Below are 12,087 nucleotides of genomic sequence, written 5' to 3'. Positions count from 1 at the left end.
GTCCACGGCCAACAGAGCTCAACCCAGAAGGTTTGCGGCGTCGAGATGTGGAGTGGACCTGCGGCGTACGGCGTCGAGTATGGCAAGGCAATGTACTCGAAATGTGTCGTGTGCCTTTGCGAGTGATACTATAACCGGATAACCTTGACTTAGTCTAGGTAGGTTATGCTGCTTGGTGAAAGGATAAGTCAAGACGGTTATGTCGAGGTGACGGGACGACAATTGCAGGTGGAGGCAGTGAGCAGAGAAAGGAGCCGAAGACGAAGAGCCAATCTGTGGCGGCGGAGTGCTCGCCGATGCGCCATTTGGTTTTAATCATGGCCATCCCCCGTTGGCTCATGGGTGTGAGTGTGGTGGATTGGACCCTTAGATTTTCTTAAACCCTTTGGGCCTAGACCCCTGGCAACTCCGGCGCCCCTACAGACTCGAACCCCCTCGATTTGGAATGCCATGTTAGGCGATTCGGCAGGAAATTTGGCACGCTTGGCAAGTCGGCCGTTGCTCAATGAGGCAAAGAGGGAGAGATGACGGGTGATGATGGGACATGGAGGACCAGACCAGGCCATGCGCCAGTCGGGGAAAGCATGGAGGTCGGCATGGCATGGGGTTGAAGGACGGCGGCGCAGGATGCACCAAGGGACAGAGGAAACAGCGTGCATTGGAAGTCGCACAATGTGATTGATCGAAAAGTCACAGCACAAAGCATGGATGCGAGGGGGATTGTTGCAGGCTGCAGCTTGGCTGGGCGAGGGGACGCAATGTCGATGGCTTGTCGATTGCGGCGGGATGGGAAAGATGACCTAGAGATCGAGCAGAAGGGACGTGTGGACGTCCATGATGCAGAGATAAAGTCCGGGGTCGTCAAGATCGAGTCCACCTGAACGGATACCTGGGTCTGGAAAAGCGGATCCCTGCCCTGCCGCGGGGTCCAGTCCGACCACTGTGACGCCGCCAAACTCTTCCACTTCCACACGGAAAGAGCTGTGCAAGATAGTGCCTGCTGCTTTGTCACCTCTCATCTCGTCTTACCTTCCATTACCAACAGACAGAAGGAGAAGCCAGCACATCCTTCCTTCCTGTGTATTGTTGGTTTCCAATTCGGAGATGGGAAGTAGGTACCCACGATTGCTCCTTGCCACGACTGGTCATCAGCACTTCGTATCAATCGCAGGCATGGGAAACCGTCTCAATCTCACTCACACTCACGCTCACACTCACCACTCTCCCATGACGAGGATTCCCATCACATCCCAACATTCATCCACCTGCCGCCCCCGCTGTTCCGTCCATTATTATGCTCGTGTCAGGCTTTTCACCCGCGGCGCAATGCAGCAGACCCAAAGCCAACTGAACCTCCCTTCCCTGTCTGTCATGCAGGTCGCGAAGGAGCTCGGGGCACGTTGCGGCTTCCTCAGCAAATGATGAATCATCGACACCACTACGCCGACTGCCCTACGAGTGCCACTCTTTCTTCTTTCACACTTATGTGTTGATGCGCTTTGTTCCCGGCCGGATTTCATTTGGCGGGTGCGCTGCGACTGGTCAATGCCAACTGGCAACTGCTGTTCCTAGCCTGCGAACGAAGCCACTCGGCCGATTCATTGAAGAATGCCTGGTGACAGCAGACATCTTCGGCGCAGTCAGACGACCTATTCCCTCATGCCTACCTAACCTTTGCCGAAGTCTCTTATCCCTCTGCACAAGGAATGCCGTCGAGTCAGCCTCTACGCCGCTACGAGACGAGCGGGGAGACTCTGAAATCGAAACGGGCCGCCGGAGAAGAAAGCACAGCTGAACACAGCTTGGCACCCTACAGCTGCTTCTGCATCCTGCATCAGCTTAATGGTGAAATGCCATTCGCCAGCACCAGACAACTTTCCAGCTGGCCTAGGGTTTTAGCTCCAGTCTTTCCGCTGGCACAACCGGGCTAAATACATTAGGTTGCTGGCTGCAGCATACTTGAATTCGCCCTGCATTCACTGCCGATATTCGATACCTGTCGAGCCTTCTTTTCCCGGAGTCGGGCGGGCGTCTGCGGGCGCTCTTGAAGCTTTGGATCCGAGTTGCTGGATCTATTGTGCGCCAGGAGTCATTCCAGGACTGCTCCGGAAACTTGTCCAGCATCAAGTCTGGGTCACTAGCTGTCCCGCGTCTCTCTCTGCAAAGTCCCCTCACACCAATTCCTGGCAAGGTTGTGCAACTGCCTTACCTTATTTTGGAACACCTTCAATTACCTTACCTTACCCGAGGCATACACGGTCGCCGCTAGACGTCGAACCCCTGGCCACTGCAGTCTCTTACACCACTTCGATCTGCATTCACAGCTCGACCTGCCAGCATCACAGCTCCAGAAATCCCTCGCTCGCTGGCGCTGTCGTCCCCAGCCAGCAGCGCCATAATTATGATCAACTCTCGTAAGCATGCCCACTTACCGCCGGTCCGGGCGGCGAGCATCACACCGAATTAGCCGAACCCGCCGATGACAACCATGTCCGAGCTCGATCATCATGCACCATGCTCGATGCTCAGACGGCTTCATCGACAGCCAGCCTCCCCGCTTGCGTCTGCCACGCTGTGCCACGCTCCGTTCCGCTGGTTTGGTCTGCCGTGCACCCAACCTTTGCTCCAAACCCTGGATCCTGGATCCTGCACCGGCAATCTCTTCGTTACCAATGCTACAGAACCACCACAAAGTGACCTGGCTTGGTTCTTGGCTCATGAGCAAAACGGCGCCCCGCCGCGCCCCATCCTGCGAACTCCCGCTGGTGCGCCGTCGTCAAGGGTTTCACCATCGTCAACGTGGTTATTGTTTCTTATTCCAGAAGTTTGTATGCGACAGCAACTTTGACACTGCCTGCCCGCGATGCGTGGCTCACGGCTGCGAGATCGATATCGGCGCCCGTTCTTCTCCTGGCTCTGTGCACAGACAAGACCAGTCTTACTCACCAATGCGCTGAAGGGTCTTCCAAAACGAGCTTCTTGCATCGTATATCGTTTACAGAAGAGCCATCAGCCTCATCGTCGATCCAGGTGTGCTCAGAATAGTCTCACCATCGGGTGCTGCCGACCGGTATAATCCGCCCGGCCGCAGGAGCTGGTTCACGTCTCATTCCGCCCCGGCATTCTAGGCCCGCCCAAAACCGGTCACACCCGTCCTCACCACCGGGCCCGAACCTCCCGTCCCACATTTGTCGTCGTCCGGATCGGGATTCTAGACCGACGCCAGAAACACCAATGTTTGACCATTCAACCGCACTTTGTTTTTCCTCGGCCATGGGGGTTCTAATCGCTTCTACTTTCGCCCCCAATGCGTTCAATTTACGAACGTCACGCGAATGTTCATCTCCGGTACTCGACAATTTTCCTATCCTCGTGGTGCCCCCACCAGAACACTTTTCTGCTGCAGGTCTTAGATCCAACGTCGCTGCAAGTAAGAACGTGTGCCTGGCATGCAACGCCCCCAATTGAGAGGGTTCGCCAATAATTTCTTTTTCCTCACGTCATTAGGCGAGCCCTTCGTTGTTCGGTCGCATACAAATCGCCTGATGCTCCCGACGCCTCACAGCGACCCGCTTGCATATCGATCGCGTCCCAGCCATGTTGATCGGCCGGGTAAGACCGGTAATCCAAAATCGATCTCTCAGTGGTGCGCTTTCGAGTACAAAGCGCGGGCACTTGTCGAATTCTCGATTGCGAGCTAGGGATAACCAGAGTTGGACTTCCTGCCGGGCCGGCAATTTGGCGGTGACGTCGCGTCGGGCGCTTGCCACGGCTCCTCCAGTCACAATGGCATTTGTTGTCATCGATGAGGCGAGACAGCAATTCGATCAACAGATCGACTTCGGCAACATAAATGTCATCATGTGTCTTGGCCAGCTGCCAATCGCCGCCAAACGCTCCCAATGTCCGGGCCATTCAGCATGCTCTGTCGGGATTGGCTGCGGATGTAGTATGTGTTCATAGACATTCTGACATAGGCATCGAGATTTAGGACACTCTCGAGCGCATGCCTTGCGACAACACCAAGCCTTTGTCACACGATCTTTCGGCTCCAACGCCCACAACTTAGATCCTCAGTGGTTGGCACTTTTCGATGCCGCTCGATCCTGCTCAACAGAAGACAACAAGCTTGTACAATACGAGCAGGTTGCTCTGGAGTGGCTGCGGTTTGTTGATTCCGGGTCAGGATATCTCGTCGCCTTCTGCAAGGGTGATTGGCCATTCTCGGCCGAAATCTCATCGTGGCTGAGGTCGGTGTTCCTCCGAAATGTCGATGAACCATGCGATACGGCTATGCTTGTGGAGAAACCTCCAGCTGGCTAGAAGAAATGCCAAACCAATGTTGCCTCCGGCAAACTTTGCAGCACAATAGCTGGTGTTGTCCTGTCTCGGGAAACCTTGCGCTGAATGCTGTCCCCCCAGAAGTACGGCATACATTGCGTGTAGTCAAGGGGGTTGCCTACCTAACAGAGTCAGATCTTTAACCTGATGCAACGCTGTTAGAGATCGGGGTCTTTGATGGAGCAAGTCTACAAGGGCCTTAAAGCCAGAGTCTCCTGTTGACAGACTGCCATTCCCTTGGCGACGGATCACTGGCGCTGTTGTTGCCCTGCCTGGGGCAGGGGAGGGGAGGGAGCTGCAGGGACCCAGATGCCCTCCCCCCTATCAGTCTCTGAACTCAACAGATATTATGCATTCACATTGATTATCCAGGCCAAATCCTCCGGGTCTGCTTTACACTCTATCCCGAAGCACCCCCTCTTAGAACCCAGAAGCTACAACCTGTCCGATCCCAGACTTGAGACCAATCAGTGGGTGGCTAAGTTGGACGCCAGCTGTCGTCCTCGTCTGGCGTCTCTTGCCTCTGTGGGCTTGTAGCGTATTCCCATTCCCTCCCAACTAACGTGCACTTCTCCCTCGGCTCGAAGACTACCAAGCCCCCACCAGAATGCAAAAGAATGGTGTGTACGCAACCCGTCCCCGTCCCCGTCCCTCTTCTTCAGAAGGAAGCTCTACCGTTCGCATGGATCATTGGCGCCACAATGAACTTGCGGCTCATCCGGCCCTTTGAGCTCACGACCGCTGGAACAAGACCCCCTCGCGTACCATAAATTGCCCGTTTCCTCTTTGCCCTATGCATGCACGAAATCGGAGGCCCATCGTGAGCCATCATTCGCCAGACTTGAGCTCTCTGCGTCTGGTAAAATCACCGAGCCCATATCGACAGGAATGCTGAGTTGTAGAAAGAAATTTCACGCTCATGCCGGCGCTTACGGCGGGGAAAAGCAGATAGCCTACCTTAGGACCCTATTGTTCTTCCTCCCAGGATTTGCCTCTCTCGAAAGGCTCGGAAGACCAAACCTCGGCGGTCTTCGTCTCTCGTCGCAGTCTCTCCCATCGTATTCGTACCCCGACGAGTTGGTTGTGTCCCAATGAAGCTTTCGCTAGATAATCCCCTCTCCTGCAAACCGGGCCGACGATCATTACGTTTGAGGAGATCTCTATTGGACTTTGGCTCTGGCTTGGACAAGCGAGAACATCGATATAAATGTGTTGTAGATTGTTTGTTTGGCTGTTTCCGGGGTATTTATTGTAGTTGTTTACTTGTGGTGACTGACGCTCTTCCAATACCACGCATCCTACCATCGGTACGAATTGGGTGTCGACATTTATTGCCTACCCTGATGCGTACTCGCCCGAAAACCTTTCACAACTTGACGAGCGCGGCCGTTTACTCTCGTTGTCGACAGCAGTATGCTGTAAGCATCTTATAAAATCGATCTTTGGCGGCAAGGCTCTGTTTTCCCAACGCCAACAATGGCTTTTGTTTCCAGGCATACTTTTCCCGCGCTGAATTATCAGCAATCAAGATACCAATAGGCGTTTCCGTGGTCCTGTTCACGTGCATTACATGGACCAACGCCCGAAGACAACGACTCTCTCCCCGTCATTCGTCGTTTTCGGGCTATTTCCATGAGTACACCGCGGCTCTGTCGATGCATGGTGTCGTCCCCGCATCACTTTTGCATGTCTCTGCAGAGGGTTTTGTCCGGCTCTGTTTATGGACCCCTTAGAAGACTGCTTACAATTGCTCTTCGAATTCTGGACGGCAGTCGGCTCTTTGGCAGGCTATCGTGCTGGCTGAGTCCGCTGTGCCCACAGCCGCTGACCTTTAGAGAATCGCTTTGTTGCTTGACTTTTGGTATAAATTCAAGCAAGTTTTCCTCTCAAACCACACAGACACCACAATGGAAACCCTGAATGAATCGATAGTTCTCGCTGTGAGTCTACCTACCCAACATGCGGGGGCGACATCCCGGCGAGGTAGGTCCTGATGACCGGCTTGCTGATGCACTCCCCGCATCTCCTTCACCGTTTAGCTCTTTCTGCTTCTTATTCGGCACTGTTAAATGACTTCAGCAAGCGAGCGAGCAAAGAAGCTACGCGGAGAGCAGCGGACTTCGGACAGTCATGTTGGCTGTGGCTGCACAGCCTGATCTGATGAAAACTATTGGTCACCGACGGCATCCAATTTGTGACCTCTTACTTCTAGATATTCCAAGCCTTTTATGTACCGATTTTGAGACCGGTTCTTAGTACGACGGAGTAGGATGACTTCGAAATGCCCTCCGGGCCGGGTCGATCCAGCGATTGAAGCTAGGCTGCCACATCAAGGCATCCAGACCACGCCTTATGGGAGTTTTACCTGGTCTGGCCGCCTTTCACAAATGATACGGGAGGTTTTCAAAAATGTTATAAACGCTTTCTTCTGCGACTGAGTGATGCTCGGCAATATGGTTGGTAGTAGTAATGGCTTGATTGGATCAAGGTGAAGGATACTACCACTCTGGATTCTGGCCACCATGACATGCGTTTGCACTGGATTGGTTCACTCCAATGCACGTTGCTCGAGTACACTCGGCTGTGTCGTCGTCTCTGATCACCATCTCTTGTTGACTATCCCGACGTGTATTCCAGCCCACCGTCAAGTAAACTGTTGGCTGCGAATGGGGCCTGTTGCGGACCACACGTGCACCTTTCGCCATTCATGTCCAATGACACGCCCTCTATCAAAGACCAGTGGTGTGGTTTGTGGTCATAGCAGAGAACTGGACGAGCATCTAAGATCTTATTTATTTTATATTGGCCAGCCGTTTTGTGGCTTGCGGTGGGAAGATAAAAACGCTTGAATTCGGGATAGTAAGTTACGGACCAACACGACAAATCCATCCGCATACAACGCTTGTTGTTTCAACAAATTGAGAACAAGAGATTATGTCCCCATTGAACCGATCCATCTTTTCAGATCTCGGTAAGATGACAAGGCTCTGGCAAGTCTTTCCTCCCATTATCGTTGCTCACCTCTCATCCGTCTCAATCTCGGGTTTATTCTACGAAACCGTAGCCTTGCGACCTCTAGGATGCCGGCAGCTGGACCGCGAGTGCATCGGTGTCTCCGGCGGAGGCGAGACCGAAATTGAATCCGACAGCGTTTTCATCTCTGGCGTCCCCATCGTTGCGGGCGTCTATTCTCAATCATTGCTTTTCCTGCACGGATTATCATCGTCCTGAGAGCTTCTCTATTTTAAGTCACACCCTGAGATGGGCATGTTCAAGCTGCAACTGGCTCCCCGGCGAGTCTTGGCAACCGTTGTCATCGGGCTTTTGGAGTATAAAACAGTCGCTTCTGTTCACAACCCTGGCTTTCCTTCGGTGGTCAAAATGGAATTTTTTTGGCTCCAATGCCTGTATTGGCTAGTCAGTTCTCTTACATTTGAGACAACTTCCTGATCATGCTCGTTTAACAACTTTCGGCAACTGTGTGATACCCCAGTTCTTCTCTCCCGTCATCTCTTTCTGTAGTGTATCGTTCCGTGTATCCATTACTTCAAGCTCGGTCGTACCATGCTTATGAGGTTCGATGGATAGCGGCGTGATATAATTGGAAAACGTTGCACTGGTTACCAGCACTCCGAGGACTCCATGGTAGCCTTCAGGAACATTACACAACAACCTTCCATTGCCTGCGCAGGAAGTTCTTTACATAATGTCTTCATTACACCATACTTATATCGAAGGGATTCTACAGCTGGGTTGGAGTAGCCTGGGTCTTTTTTTTTGACCAAGTGAACGATTGTACAACTCCGTGCGCCATGCCGGCTGGTGGCTTTATCGGTCTTTCTATAAAATCAAAGCTCCGCGTCGCACTTTCACTACTTCTCCAGAATATTCTCCTTCCAGTGTCTACTTGCTTGAGATATCTTTCCGACACTGATGAACGCCTCTGCAGTAAGACCTACAGCCAATGGCTTCCATGATGTTTCATCACGCAATACGTGCCACCGCCTTCCATCGTCCTTGACGTGTACGACTCTGTATTGCGACTCTGTATTACGGTAAGCGATCTTCCGTATGGGTGGCAAATCAAGCATTTAGTCGCAAAACGGGTTTCGCTTTAGATTGGAGACCAGAATTTAGTCCTCAACGCACTCATACATCCACGATCTATCCAAACAGGTTATCGATGAGACGCCGTGTCTTCCTGAGGAAAGGAAGAGTCTTCACACTTATCATCATTTAATGCCAAGCTGGATGATCCAGCATCGATCCCTTACATACGTTCGTTCTGAATTAGTATTTAATTACTGATTAATGCTACTGCTAGTAGCACGGCCAATGTAGCTTCTCCGTATCAATTCAATAGCCGATATGAGTGGCTCTAAACGAGAAGTAGCAGCGGGAAAAGACATGCCGACGACAAGACACCTGTAGTCTAACCGATCTGGTTTCAGTAACTGCCGCCTTCTTTCAAAGTCTTCCCGCGTTTATTCGCAAACATAATGAAGAGTATGTGCATGGAGTCCACATGGTTGAACTGAGTTTAGAAGAGTTGAAGGTCACATCCGTCGCCATGAGGGTTGAGAACATGAAGGGCACAGGGCACACGTGGTTGGTGCAGATGTCTGGGCTGTTTTCATGTATTTGTTGACCAGACTCGGTGGTGCTGTGACGACAACTTCTCCTATTTATAGTATGAACTGTAAAACCCCTCAGCGGGAGAGAAGACACATCATCAGGGTCACGACAAAGTTGCCAAACCGCACGATATATAACACGGAGATGATCTACAAAGCCCTTCGAGAGCAAACCAATCAAGGTTCCGGCGTCCATGTTTCCAGATGATTTTGTTATCACAGGGGTCAATGTCACGGAACATCCACGTGTGCTTCGCAATTCCCGACGTAAGGTGGCATGCGAAACCTGGATACCGATGATGGCATGAATCTCCGGTACCCTTCTTCGTCATTCTATTATTCTGAATGACATAGTTCTGTCACGGAAAAGACATATTGCTTCTACTCTGACGGTCAAGGATCGTTTCCATAGTCGCTAGAGTCTTGACGGAGACTCTTCGTCTCACCTGCGATATTCGCGCAGCTCACTCAGAGGAAACAATAACAGCATTTGAGTCATTCGCTTTAGATATTTCCATCACTTTTATAGTCTGCTTCAAAACACATGTCGACGCATTGACTCTTCGTCCTCTCCTAGCTCGTTCTGCATTGTCTGCATTGGCTCGGTAAACGGCTTTACTGAGACTCGCCATATCGACAGTACTCGAGTTAGAGTATTTGGCTTGAATAGTTCGGTAACCTAGGCGAAGGACAGGGACCGTTCGCAACGCAGTGACTTATGCTACAATATCCAAACGAGAGTGTTGTTCTCCTCAGAATACTGAATTTTTCAGGGAAAACCAGAACCTTTAAGACAGAAAACAGGGTATCGCTATGGTTGCATAATCACAATGCAGAGGAGGTTTAATAGACGTATCACAAGCCGCAGGATTTCTACAGTCATCAATGTTGTGTGATTCTCAACAATAAAAAACGACCAGGTTGTTGCAAAATTCTACTTCTCACTTGACAATGAGCCGAGATGCGTTCACGATGGCCGTCCACTTGAAAACAGCCGGACGTCATATCTCTCTATTCATCACTTAAGGGGTCCATAGTACGAATCACTCTGGAACATGTCGATACCTGCACCCCGCCCGCCTTCATGTTGCAAGTATTCAGACTAGGTGAAGACATTATACGCCAAAGCTGAAGACTAACAATGTGACTGTGACTTAATATCGGTAACCAAGGCTTGACGAGAGTCAGAGCTGGCTCCCCTAATGGTTTCTCGCGTGAGGCATCGTCTGACGTTGAACGCATCTCATGCAGACACGTGATTTTCTGCCGCGGAGAGAGACTTGACGGATATTTCCAGGTAGGTTTATATCCAACATATTCTACGTCCCCTGGCCAAAGGTCCGTTCCAACACGGCTGGCATCCGAGTCGGTGGCCGTTGACAGCAGCCATGAACTGGGATCTTCCGACTCTCCGCACCTAGGAGCTCTTCCAAGACGGCGAGACACCAAGGAAGTCAATTTGATAAGAAGGCACGGAAAGCTTCGAAGTATTGCTCTTTTCAATGTTGCTTTAGCATAAGCCTTGGGTTTTACATTATGGAGTTCGATCGGGATCGGCGGAGGGCTGTATGATGCCCCCGGCAGGCCTTCTAGACGGATCAAAACGTTGCGTAGATTGAAGGTTGCTCATTGTTCGTCAAAGTCCATGAGTAATACGCGACAGGAATACACCATTGCCAATCATTCTAGCACGCTAGGATTGGTTGGTTGTGGGAGCTTTGAATGATTGGCCAGGCTAAGGTAACAATGACCAAAGTGCGCTCACACCTGTAGCCTTGTAATCTGGCAATCACCTGGATGAATTGCGGGGAGTCGTGCGGATGCCTGATTGCTCGGAATTGACTCTTTCCCTTTATAAGTGTACGGATGTGGAGGGTTAGCTGAAGTCTACAGCTCGTCCAGAGATTTCAGACATGGACGTGGACGCCAACGACGGTTCAAACCTCATTACCACTACGTTAAAAGGCGAGCGTTAAAAGGCGAGGAACACCTAAGAGAAGGTTTCGCTCAAAGACAACAAGATGAGTGAGGGGTTGCATGGCATTTGTAAGTGGCCAGAGCCGTGATCAGGGGCATACGTTCCACCCTCCTTACAGATAATCCTTACCAGGCATAGACTAGGTGCCTTAGACGTCTTCGTCTAGCACTGTTGGGACATCATTCGCTCAGGTATTCCGTCAGTATTGATCCTATCACGCGCACCTTCCATTCAATGCGGGCAGGTTTGCAAGTCGGTATTAGGTTGAGTGCCCGAGACAATCAAGTCGTCACAGAGGCTTGCGATTGTCGAGCACGTCAGAGTTCATCAGCCGAAATGGCACGCCGCCTAGAATAACGGAAAAGACGTCGTATTTATACCGCTTCATAACCTCCTCTACACCCTACAGCACATGTTAAAACGCCTTATTCCTCAAAGACGGTGGGTATTCATTCAAGTTTCCCGAGCCTCTACCTCGACTGCCTTCACACCAGATATCTGATTGCCACAACCTCTGCCGACATCACCTTTGCTCGTAATCATCATCATGAATGTCAAAGAGCCTCATAAAACAAGACCCAGGCCATGGCACGCATCATCGCCCTCCCCTTCTGCAAACCCACCATCCCTCAGCGCTGACCGCCCTTAGCCTGTGCCGCCGCATCGCGATTGATAGCCTCCTCGCCGAGGACCTTGCTAGCAGCCATGAACCTATTCCTCATCAGCATCGAGCCCATCTGCATAGCTTCGCGGGCGCCCGCGGTCCTTCACGCCTCAATGTCTTCTGCTCTCTATCCCAGCAGACCGAACAGAGACATACATGACCCGGGAAAAGACTCCAAAGAAGGACGTTATACTCACATGCCACCGTGCCACGCACCCAGCCCCCGCATACTCTCCGCCTGCACGCTCGTCATACGAACCAGGTTCTCCGTATCCGCAAGGTTAGCAGACAACTGGGCCAGCTGCGAATGGAGATGTGTCTGTTTCTTCCGTCAGCTTCATACGTCCCCCTCACCGTCCCCGATATGGAACGAAAACACTCACAAGCTGCCTCGACTTGACCGCGCCGCCCGAGCTCGCCGAGATGGACGGCCTCGTCGTGTGCATGTTGAGACTCCGTGTCGAAGCCAT

The 12,087-nt window shown here is 51.7% G+C and overlaps 2 protein-coding genes across 2 annotated transcripts; one reads left to right on the top strand and one right to left on the bottom strand.

Annotated features, from left to right (window-relative positions):
- Positions 1-3,786: 3,786 nt before the first annotated feature.
- Positions 3,787-3,991, top strand: CGCA056_v012200 (uncharacterized protein; the record flags this gene model as incomplete). Its single annotated transcript, XM_037327444.1, has 2 exons — positions 3,787-3,927; positions 3,986-3,991. The coding sequence occupies 2 exons, from the start codon at positions 3,787-3,789 to the stop codon at positions 3,989-3,991; spliced, it is 147 nt and encodes a 48-aa protein (XP_037174579.1).
- Positions 3,992-11,582: 7,591 nt separating this feature from the next.
- hos3 (High osmolarity sensitivity protein 3) lies at positions 11,583-12,087 on the bottom strand (the record flags this gene model as incomplete). The annotated part of the gene is made up of 3 exons (XM_037327443.1): positions 11,583-11,664; positions 11,815-11,936; positions 12,001-12,087. The coding sequence occupies 3 exons, from the start codon at positions 12,085-12,087 to the stop codon at positions 11,583-11,585; spliced, it is 291 nt and encodes a 96-aa protein (XP_037173758.1).

Source organism: Colletotrichum aenigma, assembly GCF_013390185.1.
Source record: "Colletotrichum aenigma strain Cg56 chromosome Unknown KSG_Cg56_contig08, whole genome shotgun sequence".
Lineage (NCBI taxonomy): Eukaryota > Fungi > Ascomycota > Sordariomycetes > Glomerellales > Glomerellaceae > Colletotrichum > Colletotrichum aenigma.
Note: the sequence above shows the minus strand (reverse complement) of the source record. Positions and strands in the feature narration are given on the sequence as shown.